We start from the raw sequence: 24,024 nt of genomic DNA on the forward strand, positions 1-24,024 counted from the left end.
GCTCCACTCATGCGTCGCTTCAACTCCTCCGAGATGGAAATGGATGACTACGAGAAAAAGATTTTTGGCATCTTGCAAGAAAAGTTTCAACCAGAAAAATTGCAGGTCAAGGATGTTTCCGGTATGTACTTCCGTGCTAATGACTAGGCTCTCATACTAATACCCCTAGGTGGTTGTGGTTCCATGTTTGCCATTTTGGTCGAAGCCAACGCCTTCAAGGGCCTTCCAATGGTCAAGCAGCACAGACTAGTCAACGAAGTCTTGAAAGACGAGATTAAGCAGTGGCACGGTTTGCAGTTGCGCACCAAGGCTGTTTAGACGTCTCGTCTCTTATTTATTAACACCCCCTGTATATATCACCGTGTATGCCGATATCGACCTTACCTTATAGTTTACCGTAGATTTTGCTACTCCATGCTACAGGGCTTAGTTGTGGTGTACACGGGAACTGAAGAGGTACGCGGTGCTATAAAGCGTATGTATACTAACCTATCTTATCCGAGATCTATAAAAGGCGACATATAAACCTCAGTTGTATTTGTACAATACAAAATAGTATACTCAACGAGTATGAAATCTAGGCTACATTCGTAGAGAAAGTTAAACGGCTAACGCAGCCCTGTGCACTCACCACGTTAATACATTTAAGCACACTCAAAAGCCAGGCCACACCCTCAAAACGCTACCAGCGACCTTGGGTCTACAACCAAGATCCTTACAACCTGGATTACATAAAACCCCCAGGCCGTCGACTGGTTACCCAACGCTTTACCACGGTCATTAACCTTAAACACAGCCAACTGCGCTGGCTTCCATAGTAATTCATATAACAAAGCTTTATTCTAACTTACACAACGAGCTCCTCCTTCTGCTCCAAGATCTCCTCTCTGATCTCCTCAATGACAATCGGCTTGACCTCGTCCTCACCGACAATGGCCCATTGCGCCTTCTGGACCTCCACTTCGGCTCTCCAGGCCTTCCACTCGTCCAAGAGCGCATGTCTGGCCAAGATGATCTCTCTGGTGGCAGCGTCGGCCTCCATGGCGTCGGTTTCCTCGAACTCAAGCGAGTACGCCTTCAAGGACTTTCTAACCTTCTTACGGTCGGCAGCACTCAACAAGGATGCTGGACGAGGTCTCCATCTGAAGTCCTTGAACTCCTCGATCAACTCTTCACGGGTCAACTGACCGGCGAACGAGAAGATCTTGTACCCGTTCTCGATCTTGTGGTGCCACAACGACGACCACCCGGCAACAAAGCGGCCCGATGGGTCCCAGGAGATGTCCGATAACCCGAAGAACTCTTGGTGGCCGATCTGCTTGAAGTTGGCGTTGACATCATTCTTTTCCTTATTGGCCTCCTCGTAGTCCATGTCGAAAAAGTCAATTTCACCGGCGTGCCCCTGTTCTGGCACGGTCCCGGTGGCGATGAAACGCCCCTTTGGCGACCACGAGAGCATATTGGAGTGCTTGTTTTCAATCGTCTTGAAGGCCTTCCACTTGCGCAACGCGGCAATCTTGCCCTTGGACTCGATTTCCGGCGCGTAGAACGAGATGGTGTTCTTTGGAACCGCCGGATTGAGGTTACCGTTGTCTAAACGGGAGATGATGGCAAATCTGTCAGACTTTGGCTCCCACGCGAAGTTGTTGATCTTCTCCTTCAACTCCATCTTCTCCACAGGAATGTCCTTCTCGGTGAGCGAGAAGAACTCGAGGTTAGAGAAGAGTGTCTTCTTCGACTTGGTGTGGCGGTCCACCTTGACACAGAGGAATTTGCCCTCATCTTGCCAGTGTAATCTACACTCAGAGACGTGAAACAAGTTGGAGGTTCTGAGGACTTCCTTAGAAGGCACCTGCATCAACGACACTCTAGCGGTCTGGTTGGTGGACTCCGGGGTCCAGTAGGCCAACACGTGCTCGCCAGCAGAATTGGCGGTCTTGGCGAGGTGCACCGGGGCTGGAGACCACTCGAAGTCGACAATCCCATCGATTTTGATGGTTTTCTTGTCCAAAAGGCCAAAGGTCTCGGTCTCGTAGATGGCCAAAGCGTCTGGACCTAATCTGGCGGCGTACTTGTCGTCGTGGGACCACTTGACAAGCGGCCATGGCATCTTCTTTTCCTTCTCAAGATGGTCTGGAAGACGGAAGGTACGGGCCGGAAGGCCGGTCGCAATCTCCCAGATGACGAGCTTGTGGCCTTCGGACTCAGCACCGAACGGACACGCGCTGCGTCTTGGGTGGTTCTCCGGTGGAACCGAGATTGGCTCTGGGGAGAGGGTCACCAAGAACTTTTCACAAGGCGAAAAGTCGATGAGACGCGCCTGGAATTGCGGGAAACGCTTCATGCGCGAGAACTCAGGGCCACCCCATGCCTGAACACCCTGTGGGTGGAGAGAGAAGAGGTAGGAACCCTTAGGCGAGAAACGGACGAAGGAGTTGGTCCACTGCGTTCTAGGCTCAACCACAGGCTCTGGCTGCTCTTTCTTCTTGTTCCAGAAAGCACCGACAATATCACCCTTCTGGAGGATAAACTGGTCACGGCCCTGGTAGTCTTGTAACCACGAGCGGAGATAGTCGGTTTCCTCGAACTCGGGCACTAATGGCGACACAAACTCGTCGGAGACCTTGTCGGCACTGTACTTCTCAATGTCAGAGAGCCTGTTCACAAACAATCTGTGCTTCTGGTCCAACTTCTTGCCATTGAGCTTCTTGATGGCTTCCTCAGCCTCAGCAGCGGAGGAAAACTCGACAAAGAGGAACCCCTTGGTCTTGCCGTCTTCGATCGGCATCTCCACGTTAGAAACGGTACCGACAGTGTTGAAGAGCTTGGAGAGGACCTTGACCAAGACTGGGGCCTTGGATTCTGGTGCCACCGGCGCCCCGTCAACAACCACGTAGTGGTCGTACCCGGCGCTGGTTTCAACGGCGAATTGCTCATCCAAGTCGGAAAAGTCGATTTGCGAGACGTCGATCTCAATGTCTTCGATAGAGGTCATTTTGGTTGGGAAGAGATACAGAGAGGTAAGAGGCGTGTTTTGCGGACACTTCTAAAGTACGTCGGTGAATTTTTCGTGTATTTTTTCGGGTTACGAGCACGCATATAGGGTGCCTGTAGGACTGGCAACCTCCATCCACAGGAATGGTATGGCGAGTACGAGCGGAAATATTTAAGATAATCGTACTGGTAGGCAATTGAAGGAGATCTAAGCGTATAGCCTTTGTAGGTGTTACCAGCTTTTTTGTGGTAGACTGGGTGCAGTTTGAGATGAAGGGGTTAAGGGGAATGCCGTATGGTGCTCGCGTGGACGCCGCTAGCGTCACGTGACAATAAGACGACAACTTAGGATTGTCTGACCCAAAGATGCTAATTAGATTGAAAAATACAGTGAATCTGAGGTGCTCCGGCTATAGTGTGATTGTTGCCGCTTGATTTTGTGGATTTGTGGAGGAAACGGAAGCCATTGAAGCACTGGTGTGATTCTCACGTGGCCGTGGATCGACTGGTGTCACATGACCGATGTTGTGGGCCAGAATCGTATCATGACGCATTATCATAGGAATGTTGAAGGCAGTGATATGTCATGGAAAAAAATTGTAATTAAATTATATTAATATTTGAACTTAAATTATGTTGTTTTGGCTTTAGGTTCGTCCTATTGGGAAGGTGTTGAAGGACTGGTGCTACTCGCAGGACAATTGCGGATTGTTGTATATCCAATGCTGTAAACCATCCTGGGAAGGATGTAAGCATTTTCAGTAGTACACGGGAATTTTAGGGAACACTATGGGTTCATTTCATGAAGGTGTTTAAAATATTGCGACCTAGGAATTTTAGGGCTAACTTATTATTACCAGGCATCAACCGATTATGTGCTGTACAATTTCTAGACGAGAGCAGTTTCCCAATCCCCTTTTGTCTTTCCCAGACTCTGAGGTTTTCTCTGGGGCTGCTATCCAACCAGCCCAGGCTCCTTTCAAATGTCCATGCCATGCTAAGATCTGAACCTGCTGATGCTAGCCACTTCCCCCTCAAGTTTGTTGTTTGAAGGGCTAACCAGTTTTATAGCTAGATTTGGTTTCTCCTTCTCTCCAGTAAGCTCAAGTGGCGCAAATCAGCTTTAGATTAATAAATACCGCACATTACCCTGTTGTTCAACTATCTAAATGTTAGTAGTGATAACTCAGAGATTATAGCATTGAAAATACCTATATGCTTCAAGCTATTATCTGTTCAAGTCAATACACCACGCACTCCACACCCTTTACCGAATGTACCACTTTATCACATGCCATTGTATGTGTTGTTACAGATGTTCTATCGGATGTATACCGAGAAAGCTACAAATACCTGTAAATTTCCGTGTTTGAAGTATTTTCGCTCCATATAACCAAATGTGTCCCACCAGTAAAACCTAAATAACCCGAGAATTCTTTAAAAAGGGACACCTACGGCATCTTCCCGTACTCTCCACAATGAAACCTTTAGCCTCTGTGACCCCTAATTATAAATGCTTCAGTAACCTACCTCAACGTCTAAATACACCATCTAAGTATAACCTTTAACAACTATACAGCCATTTATAAATTATATTACTCGCTCTATCGTTTTTCTCTTCTCTTACAAACGTATGACGTACGCGCCCTGTTTACTCGCGCAGGCCACGCGTGCGTTTCGTTTTTCCTACAGACCTGTCGCAGAAATGTACACAAAGCGTGGCGACCCTTCAAAAATGTCTCCCCCGGTCAAACTCCACACATCCTCCCATTGGCTTAAGGAGAACAATTCTCCGATGTCTGACGACCAGGAAAACCGCAGACCGTTCAGCATGATCGAAGCCCAGGCATTTTCACCCGTTACGGAGCGCAAACGGTTCTCTATCGCCACGGATACCAACACATCCTACGGCTCCACCCATTCGAGTCCGTTCATCACCACCCCTCAGATCCATCCCCACTTTCCGACTGAGGGAATTTCAATAAAGCCGCTAGCGACAAATGTGTCGTACTCATACAATGACACGTACGAAAGCGTGCCCGAGGAGGCACTGGAGATCATCGACTCGCTTCCGCGGCACTTCTTGCCCCAACTGAAGCTTACGCCCTGGCGGCGTTCGCGCGATATTACTGCTTCGTCTCTCACGACAGCCCGGCATAGTATGTATGGAATCGCAAACACAAAAGAAAATGAGGAGTTGAAGAAGGAGCTCACGAGCTTCAAAATCCAGATCCGGATATTCAAGGAGTTTATCCAGGAGCTTATTCGCAGGACCGGTCACGAACATGACGAGCTGTTCCAAAACGAGTTGATTGACAATTTTGCGGAAAAGACGCGCGTATTCCAGGAAAAAGACTGGGCGTGTGAGAAATGCGGCAGCCTTGAAGAGAAACTCCAGGACTCGCAGCGCTGGATAGCCCACTTCAAAGCAGTGGCGGAGGAGCTACAGCAGTCGCCGACGCGGGTGGCCAGCGATGGCTGGGAGCACACTGCAGACGAGATTTTACTCGTGTTAGCCGAATGGGCGACCGGAAAGTCCAAGGACGCGATAGAGCGTGTCTTGCGAAAGCCGTTGGGGGTGAAGTTGGAGGTGGTCAAGTTGGAGTTGTACAAGATACTCCAACACCTTGAGCTGGTGCTTGCACAACAGCGTGCCAGTATCCGTACCCTGGACGAGGACACGGAGGCGCTTATTCGCTCACTAAGTGCGCTCAATATGGAGCTCGCGAACCAGCGCGAGGCTTCGGCCGTCATCAGCGACCGGTTACAGCGCGAAGTGCAAACGTCCCAGGAGTTGGCCACACTGCAAAAGACGGGCCGTACGGGTCTGACCCGTGAGTCAGAGGAGTTGGATCGCAACTCAACTCTGCCGGCGCGCTTACAACTGCCAACCCGCCTTAAGCTCACACCAAATACTCTGCCTGAGCAGGGCGTAAATGCCTTAGCACAGCTCAGGCGCGACGTGGCCGGCCTTGAAAGCGACAACGATGCCTTGCGAGTGCTCTCTGACACACTCAAACTCGAAAAGTTACAGCTCCAGAACGACCTCGATGCGGCAAGCGAGGCGCACTCACAGCATGTTCTCAGCGTGGAAGCCGCGGCGCAGCGCCAGATAAACGAGCTACGCGCACTGATATCTAGTAGCACGGCCAAAATTGCCGATCTCGGCGACGAAGACGAGCTGCTCCAGAGTGCCCCCCCGAAACAGAATGCGTCTTTAAAACAGACAAATGACGAATTACAGCTCCGGATCGGCGAATTGGAGGCTCTGAAGAGTGCACTAGCGGCAGAGGTTGCGGCTGCGCAGCAGGAAGTGACAGACTTGACGAGTAGACTTCGCAAGTCGCAGGAAGTGCGCACGTATCAGGAAGAGACGTTCGCGGCGCGTGTTCGGGCACTCACGAATCAGCTTGAGACGCAAGAAAAGGAGACGAAGGAAAAGACGGACGAGCTTCAACATGTGAATATCACGCGGTCGTACAACGAAAGAGATCTTAAAAGAAAGGTGGAGGAGTTGCAGGCTTCTTTGGACCAGGCAGTGGACAAGCAGCGGTCTCTCGGGGCGGAGAAGGTGCGGCTAAAATACACGATCGAGTCCCTCAATAGCGAGAAGAGCGGACTTGCCGCAAATATTCGCAATCTCACGGACAAACTTACGCGCGGCGAGCCGGCCGCGAAGAGCAAGGAGATCGCGTTACTCATCGAACAGGCCAACAATTTCGAGCAGTGCTACGAAGAGATGTTGACCAAGGACATTGATATGGCTGACCGGTTTCTCCAGGCGTTTGAGAAAATTCTCGACGACACGTCGCTCGCGCAGGCGCGGTCGAAACTTGCAGCGTTGAAGAGCCGCGAGGACGACTTGATCTCCGCGAAGAAGGTGCGCGAATTGCACCACGCGCTCTTTACGTACTATGTCGTCGCAGTTGAGGCAGTTGTCACGGACCACGTAGCGCTCCTTCTCAAGGGGTCGGACATCAATGATGCGGCGTTACACGATCTGAAGGCATCACTGGAGAAACCCGATGATGAATCCGAGCTTAAGCTCAGGATCGAGGAGTTGTACACACGCTGGAAGAAGGAGCGCGAAGCGCGCGTATTGGAGAGTACCGCGTCACGCGAGCGTTGCGACGCGTTGGAGACCGAGAACGCACAGCTACGCAAGCGCCTCAAGGAGATGGCTAAGTGATTCAGATAACCGATGCGAATATCGTGTATAGACAAGGAACCAAGCAATGCCAGTTTACTAAGATTTTCAAAGAACGCTATACTAAGACAGTGGATGGTTACCAGTTTGACATAAGGTGAAGGTGGACTGGATCCAAAGAGCCCCGGGAAGTGATCCCTAAGGAAAGGGATGCGTTACAATAAGGCGATGCTTTGAACCCGGGACTGCTTCATTATCATGAACCCGGAACTGCTTCATTATCATGAACACTCACAGTACTTTGATTGGCAGCGGGTCAAATAATATTGTTAGTCAACTATTATCAGAATTGCCAATACCAGCTAATGGCTTTGTAGAACAATACGCTTTTTATGGTTAGCGGTAAAATTAGTACCGATATAGTGAATTCTGGCAATGGTCCCGTATCTCCTACAATTTTTTAGTCACTTTGTGAATTATCTAATCCTCCATCTCCTCGTCCGACTCGGCCTCCTCGGTGGCGTACTGTATGGCCTCTTGCAACAACTGGTCGGACACCAACTGGTGTTTGCCCGCGGTCTCGGAAACACTGACCCAAGAGATTTCCAACTCAAAGTCCTTATCCTTGTTATCTTCATGAGCAGCGTAGATGATCTTAGCGGCCTCCTTGACGGCGTCACGAGCACTGATGTTCTGCAAGTCCAACTTTTCCAATTCGGACTTTGCCGTCTGTCTGCCCTTGCCAGTTGCCGCACCGGTATAGCCCCAGTAGGTTCCACTCGGCTCAATCATGTACAAGTGTGGACCATCCTCGTCCACACCGCCAATTATTGCCGAGACCCCGAATGGTCTGACGGAGTTGTAGCATGTGTAATTCTGCACGTAGGTCCCCAATCTGTCAGCCAAGCCAGGCAATGGGATCTGCTGCTTGTACAACGACTTGAAAGAATTCGCTTCGTCTCTGCCTCGGTTCACAAAGTGGCGTCCATCCGGCAACAAGCCGGAGTATGCCACCCCTACGTGTCTGTCAATGGTTTGGATGCGCTTGTTTTTGCCCGGCGCCAATAGCTTGGACGTGATGATCTTCTCCACCGCGAGCACCACACCGTCCTTACACTTAATCCCGATGGAGGTCCCGCCGTTTTCCACTGCCTTCATGGCGTACTCCACCTGGAAGTTTCTCCCGTCTGGCGAAAAGACGGAGTTGGATAAGTCATAGCCGGTCCCGATAGATGTCTGGCGTGTTAGTAGCGTACTTCAGATTTGCCAATTGCCAGCGAATCGGAAAAAACAAACGTACCATTGTAGTTTATTCGTTTATTTGTAGTGCAAAGGTGGAGATCTCAATGCCGTGGAGAAGGGGCGGGTGAATATAAGCGGTTATCGTGTTGGCTGGAGGCAAATTGTTAACCATTCGGGACGGTAGGGGCACGCTATGTCGCCACTGGGCGTACTATGCCGACTATAGGCGTATTTGTGGGTCGGACGTAAAAAAGGTTAGAGATTTAATGACTAAAGTGTAACAAAACAAAATACTTAGAAGATAGTGGGTATCCCCACGCGCTTGTGTTGCTCATCTCTCGACCGCTGAGAACATACAAGCACTACTGGAAACGTATACATATGCACCATTGTAAGGGGTTACCTTGGTATTGGTTCACCCTGTCATTGGCCCACTCAGCAGGCACCAGATAGATAACCTGAGATGAGCACAAGCTAAAGCGATGAAAAATATCAAATAAGAGTGTAAAAAAACATGGGGCAACCTGCAGATTGAAGATCCGAGGAATACCCATAATTCAAGCCATGCTAGACTCTTATCCTAATACGCAGGCTGCACTAACCTATCAGGTAGGAGCTCCCCCCCGTGCTGGTCAAAACCAATACCCTAACTGCTGAATCTTGGTAACAAGCTAAGGAACCAGGATAAATTTAATCCGTAACCCGTATTACACATTAAAACAGCGTATTTAATTTATTACCCACTTCTCCATTCGGTTAACCACCAGACTACACATCGATAACCAACTTCTCACCTGAAACCTTACCATCCCGGATGTCGTCCAACAAGCCTTGAACCGCCTCCAAGCCACCCGGAACGTACTTGATTCGGTTATGCTTGATTTCACCCCTGGCTAGTAACGGCCCCACCCATTCCTTAAAGCTGATTGCGGCCTCTCTGGTCTCAGGGCTGGCTGGGATGATATGGGCACCGAGCGGAAGCTCCCAGCCCGTTGCATGGTACAAGAGAAGCACGTCGAGCGCAACACTTGACTTGATTTCTTCAGGCGGAATCGAGGATATACCCGACAAACCCAAAATCTTAGCGGGTTTTGTGTCAGATACCGCCTTGTTAACATTGCTGCCGGAGTCGCCATTGGACACACAGTCCACGGCGTAGGCAATTGAGTCGTTGGCATACTTTTTGATTTGCTCGATACAGTCACTGTCGTGGTAGTCGATGACAACATCTGCGCCAAGACTCTTCAAATACAGCTCATGCTTCTTTGAGGCCACAGCAATGATGGATTCGTAGGAGCCAAAGATCTTGGCAACTTGGATGAACATCTGGCCCACCCCGGTAGCCCCACCCCAAACCAACAAGGGAGAGTTGACGGTTGTCTTCCCTAACTCCTTTGGAACACCCTTAACAGCTAAATGGTGGATTAAGGCCACCCCGGCAGTGAAAAGAGACACACTCACCGAGGCAGCACCCTCAAAAGTTTCAACTTTGCCAAAAGGGACATCCTCGCCAGCCAAACGCAAGCTATCGTACTTCACCGCCAACTTAGAATCAAGAATGGCGTACTCAGCAAAAGCACCATTTTCTGGGTGCAAGACAGAACTACCATGAACGAACGAAGACACAGAATCCCCGAGCTTGAACGATTTGGCTGCGTCCTCACCAAGTGCCACGACCTCACCCGCAACATCGCAGCCTATGATGGAGCCCTGGGGACCCAATCCATACGCCACGTGCTTCCAATCGGTTGGATTACCGGCAGCCGCCTTAACCTTGATCACCAAGCTGTTGGAGTCGTAGTTAGGCAATGAAACGGTGCTGACAGCGGTCTTGGTACCGCTGATAATGACAGCCTTGTAAGTGGTTGGGAGTAACATGAGTAGTTGGTGTTTACGTATTAGGTGAGAAGTGCTAGACAAATTAGGGGTTGTTAAGCACCAGACTGGTATATATAAATAAATTAATATTAGGTATTAGTAAGCAAGCTGACAAACGCGAGACTACTCAAAATGAGGGGGAGCTACCAAGGTGCATATTGCTTATACTAGCTCCGTCGGCTAAATTAGACCCGGACTCCGGTTGTCTGCCGAAGCCGGCATGGAATCGACCAGGCAATTGCGGCAGCTGCACGTCTGGAGAGCTTCCGATGCATACGTCTACTTAATTGAGCTAGCGACACTACCTCAGACTGGTAATACGACTGCCAAGCTGATATATAGAATATTTAGTCAAGTGAAGGTTATGAGAGACGAGGCTTTGGGTTTTACGTGGGCGACATAGTTACTAGACGGACTTCACTGATTCGGCGGATATGCCTAGCACTGTAACGGACCCCAGATTCCCAATTCTTCATTATTCAGATATTAATGGCGATTAAGTTATTGCCAAGCTTTTATCTACTTTGAATCATTGAGCTCGGACGTCTGTAGATCCTAACAGTTGAGACGGACTACAAGTGGTTCATTACAGGCATATCAGGTGCTAAGATGCTAAGAATGAAATTGCTAGGGTCAGTTTCGGTACCTTGAAGCACTCTAGCCTTAGCTCACACACACCCAAGACTTTAAAAGAGCAGTATCAGGTGATGCCGTACCGTTTTTATTTGTCAACCATAGAAACAGTAAGCTTATTATCTCTGAGTAAAGATATTACATGCAGAACAAGATCAAAATGTTTACTGCAGGAGAAGCATCAGTTTCTTGCCATCGATCTTGCCCATGAAACCACTTGTTCAGCAAAAGGAACACAGTAGCGCAAGCTGCCAAATTACCACGACCAACTCGAGATCATCCAGATCTAAACTTTTTTAGCATCCATAACCAGCAATCTTTCGAAAACAAACCTGAGACGTTCTAACTTGTGATTACCCGCCGAACCATTGCTTGTGAACACAGATCACAACGGACCGAGTATTGGCACACTAGCATATCTCAAAACATTTCAATTACCAAACTATATCAGCCAATACCCCTACATAACTGTTCAACTTCAGTCACTCAGACCCATCCGGCCTTGATCACTTGCCCTTCTCACTCAACTCCTCCACACATTTATCATGCTATCAGGAGAAACCATCCGGGTAGTGGTCTGCGGCGATGAGGGTGTAGGAAAATCCTCCCTCATCACCAGTTTGGTCAAGGAGACGTTTGTATCAAACATCGAACATGTGATCCCGCCGATCAACATCCCCGTGAGCACGTTCGAGCTCCTGACGTCAACTCCCGCGCCGAGCAGCATCTTACTCATCGACACATCCGTCTCGGATACGGCAGCACTCCAGCAGGAGCTCCGAAACGCTCACGTAATCTGGCTTGTGTACGCAGACCATTACACCTACGAGCGGATCACGCTCTACTGGCTCCTGATGTTCCGCGACATCGGTGTTAACCTCCCGGTGGTGCTCTGTGCGAACAAGTGTGATGAGGATCAGGACGCGCCGCTTCCCAACGTCACCAGCACCGACAACAGCAATAGTGTGGAGAACCTCGGCGAGGCGTTTATCCCGATCCTCAAGAAGTACAAGGAGATCGAGGCGTGCATCCGGTGCAGCGCCAAGGAGAGCTACAACGTGAACGAGGCGTTCTATCTCTGCCAACGCGCCATCACGCACCCGATCCTGCCCTTATTTGACTCCAAACAGGGCAGCCTCAAGCCTGACGTCATCACAGCGCTCAAGCGCATCTTTTTCCTCTGTGACAAGGACCAGGACGGCTTCCTCAACGATGCGGAGTTCCTCGAGCTCCAGTTGCGTTGCTTCGGCGCCGAGCTCCAGCCTAGTGATCACCAATTGTTGAAAGCCACCATCGCGGGCCTCCTCCCTACATACGATGAGGCGCGCGGTTTGAGCGTGGACGCATTTCTCTTACTAAACAAGATATACTCGGAGAAGGGCCGCCACGAGACCATCTGGAGCATCCTCCGTTCCTTCCAGTACACTGACTCGCTCTCGCTTGATGATAAGTTCCTCCACCCATTCCTCAACGTGCCCGCAAGCGCGTCCGTGGAGTTGAGTCCGCAGGGCTACCGCTTCTTCGTGGACTTGTTTCTCATCTTCGACAAGGATAACGATGGTGGCTTGAACGAACATGAGCTTACTGAGTTGTTTTCGCCGACCCCGGGTGTGCCAAAGCTCTGGCAGGAGACAAACTTCCCCCAGACAATCGTGTGCAACGAGAACGGGTACGTGACGCTCCAGGGCTGGTTGGCTCAGTGGCTGATGACCACTTTCCTTGACTACCACACCACCTTGGCGTACCTCGCGTATCTCGGTTTCGAGAGCAAGTTCAAGACCACCAAAGTATCCACCGTCTCGGCGTTGAAGGTCACCAAACAGCGCAAACGCAGACAGCGTAAGGGAAGGAGCTTCCGCGCGCAGATCACCGACCGCAATGTTTTTAGCTGTTTTGTTGTTGGCGAGTCCAACAGCGGCAAGACTTCGCTCCTCCAGTCGTTCTTGGGCCGATCTTACAGTAACACGTACTCGCCCACGATCCAGCCGCGCACGGTGGTGAACAACGTTGAGCTTCGCGGTGGGAAACAATGCTACTTGATCTTGGAGGAGCTCGGACGGCTCGAGCCGGCAATCTTGGAGAACCAGAAGCGTTTAAATCAGTGTGATGTGATCTGCTACGCGTATGACTCGTCCGACCCGGAGAGTTTCCAGTACATTGTCGACTTGCGCGAACAGTATCCGGGGTTAGATAATATCCCCTGTGTATACGTGGCGCTCAAGGCGGATTTAGATAGACAGCAGCAGCGGTGTGATGTTCAGCCAGACAATTACACCCGTGATTTGTACCTTCCGCCACCGTCGCACGTGTCTTCGTCGTGGCCGACGTCGTTGAACGAATTGTTTGTGCGCATGGTGGAAACGGCGCAGGTGCCGAGCTCCGCGACCCCGGGCTTAGAGCCCGAGCCTGAGGATGTGGGGATGAGTCCAATCGTGTTGGCAGGGGGAGCGGTAGGGGTGATGGCGTGTTTATCGATATGGTTTTGGCGGCGGGGGATTGTTGAGGGCGTGAAGGCGGTAACGGCGAGGAAACAATGATTACGGCGAGTTGTCATCTCCCGGTAGACTTAACTCACAAGCAAAGAGAGGGGCCTCAGGAAACACTTTAAAGAGTTTTTCGGTCAGCCGTTGATGGAAGTAAGATCTTGCCGTTTGCTTAAGCTTTAATGGCCAGATACTGGTACTACACCATGGTGAGAAAATGCAGTACATCAAGGGTTTTGCCCGAGTATGACAAAGTAACTGGTAAGTTGGGGTCTTGGGGTGTTCCTACATCCAACCAATAATAAGTAAAATTTACAAGCTGCGATACATCTTTAGCTCAAATATGAACGCTTTTCTTAGCTTTTATTTTCAAATTTGAAAGTTGGCCTTTTGAACGATGTAGAGATATATAGATCTACGACTAACATCCAGTTTTCCTTAACAGAGTCACGTGCCAAAAGCATGTGGACAAAGTTACGCGTTCGCTCCAACATGAACCCCTTGATTATTTAAACTACCGGGTTCATCTCTCTTCACAACATTGCGTCTTCTTCACCCTACCATGCCATTAACCACTATTTACATTGCTAGACATGGATACAGAGCCAACTGGCTTCCTCCTCCGCACCCACCTAACCCTACGGGTATCGATAGTGACCCGCCATTAGCCCCGCACGGCTTGGATCAGGCAAAGGAGTTGGCGCACTACATATTGTCCATAGAGCCAAAACCGGCTTGTATCTTTTCCTCTCCATTCTATAGATGCTTGCAGACGGCTACCCCTATTGCAGACGTGTTGAATATCGATATCGAGTTGGAAGCCGGGGTGGGCGAGTGGTACAAGCCGGATCGCCCGGTAATCCCCAAACCAGCAACCGTGGAAACGTTGCAACGCTTTTTCCCGAAGTTAAAGGCTAACTGGGCCGGTACAGGTGTGGCGCCTCTTCCAACCGGTGAAACTGAAGCCCAGATCTTCACCAGATGTTCCATCTTCCTCACGAAGTTCATCACCAAGTTTGAGAAGGAGCATCCAGAAGCCACATCGGTGCTTTTTATGACCCATGCCGCGTCCTCAATCGCGCTTGGGATGGCCCTTATGGGCTTTGAAAGTGTCAGAGATTACTTGGACGATGAACAGGCGATCTTACAGGCGGGCACATGCTCGTTGACACAATACACGTACAACCGGGGCAAGTGGGAGTTGAAGATGAACGGTAACACCGAGTTTTTAAGCAAGGGCGAAGAAATGAACTGGAATTTCCGTAAGTACTACCAAAACTACCTTATACAGGATTACTAACAACCTAGACAATGGGTTCGAGGCAGGTTCTGACGAGGACATTAAGGCCAGGCAAAACAAGTCCCAGCGTGAGAAGGAGGACTACGAGGTACGTAGAAGCAAAATATAATGAAGATTGTGTATCGGTGTTCGATACTCTCGCACGCTTTTCGTTTAGCGCCCCGTCTGATACTTGGGCCGATTTCAAGCTTTGACTTGGTCTTCAATAAATTTTTCATCCTTCGACCTCTTTTCATGTACTAACAGTAATAGCACGTTTACGTGACGCTCGAATTACCCCCGAGCATGGCCTTGGGTAGCGATGCCCAGCCCGCACAAACTAATGGGGCCCTTTTCTCGGACGGGATCCCGTCTCTCTCGTCTGGGGTCCACTCAAACAACCAGCACATCAACTTACGCCCCTACCGCAACTTGCCGTTCTTAAGCGTGAGGACCCAGCAGCAGGGACAACATCACCCGCACAATGCCCACTCCCAGGATCACCAGACCCAGGTAGAGAATGTTCAGCCTCCAAGACCAAAGAAGCAGCGCACGACAAAGTACTCCAACATCACCCACAACTTCAACGCCTTGGATCCGTCCTACCCGTTGCAGATCAGTGGCTTGGTGCACTCTGCAGATGCGGCCGCGCTGGACCCGTTGGTCAAGATCAACCACCGGACCTTCAGCGCCAAGTGGGAGACGCTTGTTGGTACGGAGTTGATTGTGGAGGATGACGGTGAGGTCGTAGGGAGGGTACACCAGCACTTGAGGCTTGTTCCCGGAGAATTGAAAGCGAAGGAGGAATCCGAAAGCGCTGAAAAAGACAAGGAGGATCGGGAGGAAGGTACGAATAACTTGCTAGCCCGGGCGTTGAAATTGGCCCTGGAGGTGGAGGCAAGGGAGCCAGTGGAGGGTGGGGAAGCCGGCAACAATAGCTGAGTCTGATAGATCAATCTCTTGCTATGATCTTATTTCCGTTGTGTAAACGCTTTGATACGTCCTGTACTAGGATAATTTAAGTCGGATAGGTGTTTATCCGCTCCGAAATACCTTCAATTGTCTCAATGTCCTATAGAATGACTAAGGTTTTAATAAACCCCTACGGGGGGGGGGGGGGGGGTACTGGCAGCGCGGAAAACGAACAAATTTTTAGAATATTCGGAGATGCCGTATTAAATAAATATACAACTTTAATAGCAGATGCCAAAATATTCTTACCTTAGATCACAGCGGAACCAATAGGCGGCATATCTCGTACCTACTTTCGCACGGCTTTCGGCATTCTTTCGGCATTCTTCCGCTAATTTGCCGTACTGAAATCCCAAGAGCACTACAACAAAACTCAAACGGCCAAGTGTAATAAACACGCACTAAATACGGATACTTTGTGGGATAAAATCAAAACTCTGATCGGCGTTTTTTTTAAAATCTGATCCATTCTCAATACACTTTTTACTCTCCACTGTTCATTCTCTTGCAGGTCGGATAGGTTCACCAGCCATTGCCGTGCCACAGCGCCATCGAGCCCACGGCGAATGTATCCTGCGTTGTGCACCTGCGAAAAAAAAAGCGTGCTTATCGTTTTCCCCGACCATGTATCAAAACAAGACTGCAATTAGTCGCCAGCAAGGCAAGCCACACAGCAAGCACAACACCCACTATGGATTTCAACCCCGACACCTTGCCCTACGCAGATGCACAGACGGAAAGACGAGTGGCTCTTGTCACTGGAGGTAACAGTGGGATTGGCTGGTTCACCGTGCTCCACTTGTACCTTCACGGCTATGTGGTTTACATTGCTGGCAGAAGCAAGACGCGGGTGACCAAGGCGATTACCGAGATCAAGAACGAGGCGCTTTTGAGAAGGTCGCGCTACTCCAAAGATGAAACAACTTCCCGGGTCCTCGGGGAAATGACGTTTATCGAAGTCGATTTGGTAGACTTGGCCTCGGTGGAAAGCTGCGCCGAGCAATTCAAGACGCTCGAGCTGGAGTTGCACCTTCTAGTGAACAACGCAGGAATCATGGCGGCGCCGTTTTCTCTCACAAAGGACGGATTTGAGATCCAGATGCAGACAAACTACGTGTCACCGTTTGTATTGACCCAACGGCTTATTCCGGTGATGGAACACGCTTCAGACCCCCGGATCGTATACCTTAGTTCCATCGGCCACCTGTTTGCTTTCTGGTACTTTGACATGGATACCACTTTTGACTACCACCCTAACATTGTCTTCACGTGGTTCCGTTACGGAATGGCCAAAATGGCGGGTATTCACTACACGAAGATGCTTGCGTTAAAACATCCGCGGATCTTGTGCACCGCTGTCCACCCTGGCTTTGTCATGAGCACCAACTTGTTCAGCTACTGGACCCGACTTCCGATTATAGGCACTCTCTTCTGGATCATGTTTCAGATTTTTGGCTGGCTTTTCGGGGTCACCAACGAAGAGGGGTCGTATGCCACCTTGAAGGTGGCTTTATCGAAGCTGTTAACGGCCAACAAAGACAATGGGAAGTACTTTGCCGCTGGTGGTGTTGAAAGTAAGCCTAGTGCCGTTGCCTCTAACATGGACTACGCTGCCCGCACTTGGATCTGGACGATCCACGAGTTGCGTGACAGACGGGTAGAAGTAGCTGAACGATAAGGGGGAGCAGCTTGGCTATGCAAGGCAATGCCTAAACCACGTGAATCGGGGTACCCTATACCAAGTTTGTGCACAATCAGTGGAGCTAGAAGCAATTGGGATATTAAATGATTATACACAAGCTAGTAACATTTAATCGCCGAGGCAAGCTTTCATCCGCTGGTTTAATGCCCGATACCCCTCATACTAGGATGAGAATTACTTTAGATCAGTAGTCGGTAATTGAGAAAAGTCTGAATAAAGTGAATACGTGTCATAGCGATGGATCTAGTAAGACATGAGAAGAGAGAAGGTAGAGTGTACGCTAGGGGGTACTTATCAATATTTTATGGATATTCCATGCTGGTGCGTCACTAGCAAACGAAGCCCAAAGTAGAAAGTTTGATCGATTTTGTTACTCGAGCCAGTAAAACATAATTAATCTTAAGACAATTAATCTTAAACTCCCCAAATGCTCATAAGGCACAAACAAAACCGGGAACTCTCCATTAACCTTACTAAAGAGCTAACCACTGACCCATACAACCAGATTAAACATAACATAAAATAAAGCAAAAAAAAACTATACAAAAGACCCACACCAGCACTTAGATGTTGGTGATAACAATAGCTGGCTCACCTGGCACAGCAGACTCAAGAGCCTTGGCAGATGCAGTGATTTCGACAGCTTCGCCGGTCACGACATCCTGACCCTTACCGTCAGCACCGATGAGAATGGCCTCGACCTTAACAATGTTGAAGGCGGCTGGAGCCTTCTGCAATGCTGGCAACACGGACTTGACGGTGTCAATCTCGTTGAAGGACAACTCTCTGTTGAAGACAATCTCTGGCTTCTCGGTCGCCAAGCGGGACTTCAAGATAGAGATGAACGGCATGGCCCGCTTCATGTCCTTACCAACCTTTTCTTTGAGCAACTTGTTGTCATTCAAGGACTGGGCCTCAAACAATTCGCGGACCATGTCTATGTAGGTGTTCTGCCACTCTGGGAAGGATGGTGAGATGAGCAACTGCAACTTGGATGGTAGCTTAGGGTCGGCCTCTGGGGCCTTACCCTTCTTCTTCTTCATCAAAGCACCCTCAGCCTCACGGATGCTACGAGAGACGCTTCTGACATACTCCAAAGCGTCAGACGCAGCCTTGGAGAGTGGCTTGCTAGCTCTTGGGAACGCAGTCTCGTGGACGGTACCCTCCTTACCGACAACCTCCTTGTAGAGATACTCGGCAAAGTGCGGCGCGATTGGAGCCAACATCAAGGCCTGGGCCTCGATGAATCTCAAGACCAAGTCCCGGTGCATGCCAACACCCTGGGTGTTGTCTCTGTAGAAGTCTCTAGCGGTCTGGAAGTCAAACAACCCGGTCTTCAAGGCAGCCTTGTAATTAGTGGCCTGGTAGTTCTCGAAGGTTTCCTCAATCAATGCATTCATTTCGTTCTCGAAGGAGACGTCGAAGAAGTTGTCGAGCGGGCCAGTTCTCAAGGCGCCTCCCCTGAGGGTGTCTTCACACCACTCTTTTAAGGTGAATAAACGCAAAATGGCAGCGTTGGCGTTGGACTCATCGAAGTTGGCATCCTCAACGGTGTCACCGGCGTCGGCAAGCGCAATTCTGGAGGCATCAGCACCGAATTTCTCAACAATCTGTTCGAGGGTCATAAAGTTACCGGTGGACTTGGCCATCTTGGCGTTGTTCAACATCAAGTGCCCGTTGGCACGGACACCACGTGGCCAGTACTGCTTAGGGAAGAGCGCCGTGTGGGTATAGATGAAGAAGGTCAAGTGGTTAGGAATCAAATCCTTCCCGGAGACTCTGACGTCCAACGGGTAGAAGTACTCGAACTCTCTTCTCATCAGCTGTAACTGTTCGATAGGAATAGTGGTGTCAATGTTCTCACGGCGGGTGAAGATGTAGTCCCAAACCTCGTTGGTCATCTGTTCTGGCCGGATCTTCATGGAGCCCAACTCCCTTCCGTAGTAGTCAGAGTGGAGGAAGTGGCAGACGGTGTAGTACGCCATGTAGACGGTGGAGTCTGAAAGTGACTCAACCAAGTACTTCTCATCCCATGGGATCTTGGTACCCAACCCGTAGGTTCTGGAGACCGCCCAGTTCTTCAACCAATCCAAAACACCTTCGAAACCGTGTCTAGTCTCGGAAGAGAAAGTGTTCATGTGCTCCAAACACTCGAGAGCCTGGGATTTCCACTGATCCTCACCGTAGTCGATGAACCACTGGTCCTCCAAGGACACAATACAGTCATCACCCGATCTGGAGATAACAACACCTTCCGGCTCGTTGTAGACGAACGCGTCGCCGGAGGCGATCAAGTCAGCCTTAACCTTAGGCTTGGCGACCTCAACCTTGTCGCCGACGTACTTGCCGTACGTCATGATACCGTTGTAGAAACCTTCCTTGTAGGCCAATTCCTTGGCGGCAGCCAACTGCACGGAATCCTTTGGCGACTGGATCTTCATCTCATTGACCAAGAACTCGGCACATTTGTCACCGTACTTCTCAGTTCTGATAATAGGAACCGCCTCAAAGGAAACCCATTCCTTCTCGATTTGGTAGTACTCTGGCTTGTTGAAAAGTTCTCTAGTGGTGACAAAATCGTCTGGGGAGTCCGACGGCACACAGGTGACAACACCGGTACCCTTAGTGGCCAAGACGGTTTCCATTGGCAAGACACGTAACTCCTGGTGCTTGGCAAGCGGCGCATGGATCTTGGACCCGACCAACGCCTTACCGTGGATAGTGGTGGCGGCGGTGTAGTCCCCTCTTTTTGGGGTGATCTTCTGGAACGACATGTTCTTGAAGGAACGCTCGGTACAGATGTAGTAGTTGTTGTCGCCGGCATCAAAGATCCCGTAGGTGATCTTTGGCGAAACGAAACAACAAGTCTGTGCGTACATGGTCTCAGGTCTCAAGGTGGCGGCGACGAGGAAAATGTTCTTACCGGCAAAGTCAAAGTTAGCGGCAGCGAACGCTTCTTGGGCGGCTGGAGCGAACTCAGTGACCTTGATCTTGATCCCGGTGTACTCCTGTGGAGTGACACCTTCACCAGAAGATCTGTCGTGGTCCATACAGGCCTGGCCGTCCTTCTCGGAATAGATGGTGTATCTCTCACCGAACTTGATCTTCCCGCATTCTCTCAAGCGGGTGATCTCCCACTTGACGAACGAGTCGTAGTACGGGTTGGCATCGGTGGTGATGAACGAACGTCTCCAATCGACACGGCCACCGAAGGAGGTGACATCCTTCTCGCACAAAGGTGGAAAGAAGTACAACCAGTGGGTGGGATCAGCAAACTTGGCCACCTCTTCTTTAGAAATTCCCAATTGCATCATGATCTCGAACTGGTACTTGCTTCTGCCTTGCTTGGCAACGGCCTTGGACTTTTTAGCGGTAAACTTGGAGACATCCTCTCTCTTGGCAACCACCTTAGGGGCCTCCTCCTCTTCGGTTTCAGCTGGAACGCCCGAAAAGTCGACACCAAACTGCTCAATCTCTCTGGCAATCTTGTCGGCCGATGCCTTGATCGGCATACCGGTGCAGTGGAACCCCAATGGGAACAAGGCGCGTTTACCTTGCATGCGCTCGAAACCGGTAGCAAATTCAACCTTGGAGAGGGTGAAACAGTGACCAGCATGGAGAACACCGTTCATATAAGGGTAGGCCATGGTGGCAAAGTGCTTAGGGATACGCTCACGAAGCTCTTCCGGATCCACGGAGACTGGCTCTTCCGCAATGGTTGGCGCATTGACCTCAAAGACTTTGGCATCGGCCCAGACTTTCTGGTATTTTTTCTCAATAGAGATGAGGGTATCTCTACGGGACGTGTTTTCAAGCACAATCGGAGCACTCATCGTTGATGGGGGATTAAGTATGATGGGAGTGTGGATGACTGTCAGGATTTTTTTGCGTTGCATCAGCTGGAGAAAAACCCACTGTTACCCGGCACTGAATTGGGCAGACAGGTGAGTCATGGATGATATCCAATCGAGTACTGGTAACTTGTTAGTTTGTCTCTCAAACAATATTAAATTCAGAGCAGATTTTATTTAAAAGACCTTAATTTTTTGGAAGGGAGCGTGCAGGGTTTATTTGTAGGTAATGGGCCTATAGTTTGAGAAATCTAATTAATCCAGGTTTCCGCTTGAACTCTGATGACGTTCGGCGCAAGATAAAAACGTATGACAGTATAGAATAATCTTTCTGAAAATTTGTGTGCGTCTCTAAACCGGGTATAATTATGGACCTAAATATTCCAAAAGGATAGCTCAAGTATGTAGCTATCTCTAGGGCATTTCGTACCATAGTGTCAGCATCTTGAGGTGCATACAGCAGGCTCCGGATCTCGATCTTAGAATCTGACTGGCCAGGATACACATTTGACATCACGTTCAAAGTATGAACAAATATGACATGTATGAACATATATGACATGTATGAACATATATGACATGTATGGAAATCAACGTTAAAATACTAATGTTAATTCGAATATCTATATATCAGGTGAAAAACCCAAATTTCTTGCGCCCCTAAGTTTTGCATGGTCTACTTCATAACTTTTGATCATTGATCAAAGGTTAATACACACGACATCTAGCACATTGCCACATGTTTTGCAATACAGAACATTATCGTTAATATAGCTCAAGCTCGCTGGCGCTCACTTTTGCTCTCTCACTATCGATCAAATAACCCATCGTCTTCAAAATCATCATCATCCTCAAAATCACTATAATCGCTGCCCTCACTACCCGACTCGCCCTCGCTGGAGCTCTCATATTCATCCACTCCCAAACCCTCTAGCGAGATCTGCAACAAGGTCTCACCCTTGGCACTCGTCCCCTTGTTCACCACGAAGCTACCTTCGACGTTACAATTCAACAACTTGGACTTGCTGTGCACGACTGCACCGGAACCCACAATTGTGTTTTCCAACACCACATCATCGCCAATGGTCACGTTTTCCAAGATAATAGACGCGGTAATGCGGCAGCGCTTACCGACGGTGCAGTTGCTGCCAACAACCGAGCGCTGCTTTAAAGTCGTGCGTTCGCCCAAGACCGTCAAGTCGCCGACCAAACAGTCGGCTCCGATCCCGGCTGCACCCTTTTCCTTAGTCGCGGGCGTCTGCTGTGAAAGGGCCGCGACCTTAGCCTTCTCCTTCATGAGCATCCTGTTGGTTTCCATGTACACCGCGAGGTTGTCCGCGCGGAGGAAGCTGCACTGCTTCGGCAAGACGAACAAGCCGACAGTCCCACGTGGTTCCTTGAAGCGCCACGAGCGGCGCGCAAGGTCGCGCATCAACTTGGTGCATGACTTAGCGGCCACATTCTTGCACTCACTGTTGATGATCCCAATGGTTTTCTGCGAGCAGATGTAGATGAACGAGTCGAGCAACTGCGTGGACACCACAGTGCTGGGATATCTCCAGGTCAAATGGGTTCTGACCTGCAACGCCTTGGCGAGTTCCACGTGCTCTTTGGTGTACATATCTAGCAACGTGTTGTGGCCGTCTTTCCCCTGTGCGAAGAGTGTGTAGTTCGGCTGGAAGTTCTTCTTCTCGACGGTCTCGACCGTGTTGTAATACTGCACCGAGAGCCCGAGGTTGCCCTCCTTGCGACTACGGTATGCCTCAATAAGCACCTGTGGCGGTAAATCCGTCATAAAATCGCATGGCAACACCAAAAAGTCCGTTGTAATCTTGTCCTTCAAGCTCTGGAAGATCTCACCTGTGGCACCTGACAACGTCACAAGCTCGATGGAGGTGAGCTTCTGCACGTCAGCGCTGCGTTTGGTCTGGTAGAAATCGAGCGCGTTCTGGATGAGCGGTGCCGAGAGCGGGTCGCACACCACGGTAATGTTCTGGAATGGTGCGAGGTCGCACCACTCGAGCACGTACTCGATCATTGGACGGTTGGCAATCGGGAGTAGCGCCTTCGGCATCCCTGTCGATCTGACGGACGAGAATGGTGCCAAGCCAGAACCCTTTCCGCAGCAAATTACAGCGTGGAACTCCATTGAATGTGTGTCTGGTGGATTGAGTGAAGACAGTGAACCGAAGCTCTTGCATTTATATAAGGCTGAAACTTTTGCATTCTGACGGGCGGTGCACGACCCCTAAAGATAGATTCTGGGGGGAATGGTAGAGGGAACATGTCTTTTTGCAATAGGGAGATAAAAGTCTAAGAGTATATCATATTCAATATTGCTATATAAGAAGCGTTATTTTTTTGGGAGATAAAAGGTGGCGAGTAGAGGTTCATCTAAGACATCTAACGAAGTATGGAGCAGGGACCAAATGGGAATCGTGGAGCATGTGCCACAGATGGAGACGAATGAATTTGCTACGATAGATTGAAGAACAGCCGATATCCCATTGGCAATTTTGAACGATATTTAAGAAGTTGAGGGGGTATGATTGTGTGGAAGCATTCGCTGAGCCGTATCGGTGGTGGGTCCGGCTCCACCAAAGTTACCAGTACGTCACGTGGGCTACACTCCAGTGGGAGAACTAAATAAATCTGGGAAAGAAAAGGTAAAATTGATACCAAAGACAAGTAAAAAGGGTGGAAGCAGATGAATAAAAAGCTTGCAGTGTCGATAAAGTTCTTATACTTAACGCCCAACCCTCGAGCTGGTGCCATTACCCTTGGACGAGTTCTCAGGCGTGCACGCGTACACAATAAGCAATGCCACTAACTTGCACTAGTTG

The 24,024-nt window shown here is 49.7% G+C and overlaps 12 protein-coding genes across 12 annotated transcripts; 6 read left to right on the forward strand and 6 right to left on the reverse strand.

The window, feature by feature from the left end:
- Nucleotides 1-39: 39 nt before the first annotated feature.
- Nucleotides 40-318, forward strand: BABINDRAFT_31158 (uncharacterized protein; the record flags this gene model as incomplete). The annotated part of the gene is made up of 2 exons (XM_019131525.1): nt 40-121; nt 170-318. The coding sequence occupies 2 exons, from the start codon at nt 40-42 to the stop codon at nt 316-318; spliced, it is 231 nt and encodes a 76-aa protein (XP_018987845.1).
- A 529-nt stretch (nt 319-847) lies between these two features.
- Nucleotides 848-3,406, reverse strand: PRT1 (translation initiation factor eIF3 subunit b; the record flags this gene model as incomplete). Its single annotated transcript, XM_019131069.1, has 1 exon — nt 848-3,406. Exon 1 carries the CDS (start codon nt 2,993-2,995, stop codon nt 848-850), a length of 2,148 nt encoding a protein of 715 aa, XP_018987846.1. The 5' UTR covers nt 2,996-3,406.
- Nucleotides 3,407-3,774: 368 nt separating this feature from the next.
- Nucleotides 3,775-4,047, reverse strand: BABINDRAFT_159091 (uncharacterized protein; the record flags this gene model as incomplete). The annotated part of the gene is made up of 1 exon (XM_019127456.1): nt 3,775-4,047. A coding segment is annotated over exon 1 (196 nt), but the record flags the coding sequence as incomplete, so codon positions are not given.
- Nucleotides 4,048-4,738: 691 nt separating this feature from the next.
- BABINDRAFT_159092 (uncharacterized protein) lies at nt 4,739-7,548 on the forward strand. The gene has a single exon (XM_019127457.1). The coding sequence runs from the start codon at nt 4,790-4,792 to the stop codon at nt 7,181-7,183; it is 2,394 nt and encodes a 797-aa protein (XP_018987848.1). The 5' UTR covers nt 4,739-4,789; the 3' UTR covers nt 7,184-7,548.
- A 73-nt stretch (nt 7,549-7,621) lies between these two features.
- PRE10 (proteasome core particle subunit alpha 7) lies at nt 7,622-8,444 on the reverse strand (the record flags this gene model as incomplete). Its single annotated transcript, XM_019130245.1, has 2 exons — nt 7,622-8,377; nt 8,442-8,444. 2 exons carry the CDS (start codon nt 8,442-8,444, stop codon nt 7,622-7,624), a joined length of 759 nt encoding a protein of 252 aa, XP_018987849.1.
- Nucleotides 8,445-9,151: 707 nt separating this feature from the next.
- On the reverse strand, nt 9,152-10,261 carry BABINDRAFT_31149 (zinc-binding alcohol dehydrogenase family protein; the record flags this gene model as incomplete). Its single annotated transcript, XM_019131523.1, has 1 exon — nt 9,152-10,261. The coding sequence occupies one exon, from the start codon at nt 10,259-10,261 to the stop codon at nt 9,152-9,154; it is 1,110 nt and encodes a 369-aa protein (XP_018987850.1).
- A 1,178-nt stretch (nt 10,262-11,439) lies between these two features.
- Nucleotides 11,440-13,431, forward strand: BABINDRAFT_30522 (ERMES complex Ca(2+)-binding regulatory GTPase; the record flags this gene model as incomplete). The annotated part of the gene is made up of 1 exon (XM_019131485.1): nt 11,440-13,431. One exon carries the CDS (start codon nt 11,440-11,442, stop codon nt 13,429-13,431), a length of 1,992 nt encoding a protein of 663 aa, XP_018987851.1.
- Nucleotides 13,432-13,939: 508 nt separating this feature from the next.
- On the forward strand, nt 13,940-14,786 carry BABINDRAFT_30876 (histidine phosphatase family protein; the record flags this gene model as incomplete). The annotated part of the gene is made up of 2 exons (XM_019131509.1): nt 13,940-14,639; nt 14,686-14,786. The coding sequence occupies 2 exons, from the start codon at nt 13,940-13,942 to the stop codon at nt 14,784-14,786; spliced, it is 801 nt and encodes a 266-aa protein (XP_018987852.1).
- A 33-nt stretch (nt 14,787-14,819) lies between these two features.
- Nucleotides 14,820-15,958, forward strand: BABINDRAFT_73300 (uncharacterized protein). Its single transcript, XM_019132608.1, has one exon. It carries the CDS (start codon nt 14,963-14,965, stop codon nt 15,596-15,598), a length of 636 nt encoding a protein of 211 aa, XP_018987853.1. The 5' UTR covers nt 14,820-14,962; the 3' UTR covers nt 15,599-15,958.
- Nucleotides 15,959-16,319: 361 nt separating this feature from the next.
- BABINDRAFT_29888 (uncharacterized protein) lies at nt 16,320-17,306 on the forward strand (the record flags this gene model as incomplete). Its single annotated transcript, XM_019131466.1, has 1 exon — nt 16,320-17,306. One exon carries the CDS (start codon nt 16,320-16,322, stop codon nt 17,304-17,306), a length of 987 nt encoding a protein of 328 aa, XP_018987854.1.
- Nucleotides 17,307-17,893: 587 nt separating this feature from the next.
- Nucleotides 17,894-21,163, reverse strand: CDC60 (leucine--tRNA ligase; the record flags this gene model as incomplete). The annotated part of the gene is made up of 1 exon (XM_019130690.1): nt 17,894-21,163. The coding sequence occupies one exon, from the start codon at nt 21,161-21,163 to the stop codon at nt 17,894-17,896; it is 3,270 nt and encodes a 1,089-aa protein (XP_018987855.1).
- A 602-nt stretch (nt 21,164-21,765) lies between these two features.
- Nucleotides 21,766-23,415, reverse strand: GCD1 (translation initiation factor eIF2B subunit gamma). The gene has a single exon (XM_019127458.1). The coding sequence runs from the start codon at nt 23,328-23,330 to the stop codon at nt 21,990-21,992; it is 1,341 nt and encodes a 446-aa protein (XP_018987856.1). The 5' UTR covers nt 23,331-23,415; the 3' UTR covers nt 21,766-21,989.
- Between the last annotated feature and the right edge of the window lie 609 nt (nt 23,416-24,024).

Source organism: Babjeviella inositovora (assembly GCF_001661335.1).
Source record: "Babjeviella inositovora NRRL Y-12698 unplaced genomic scaffold BABINscaffold_1, whole genome shotgun sequence".
Lineage (NCBI taxonomy): Eukaryota > Fungi > Ascomycota > Pichiomycetes > Serinales > Babjeviella > Babjeviella inositovora.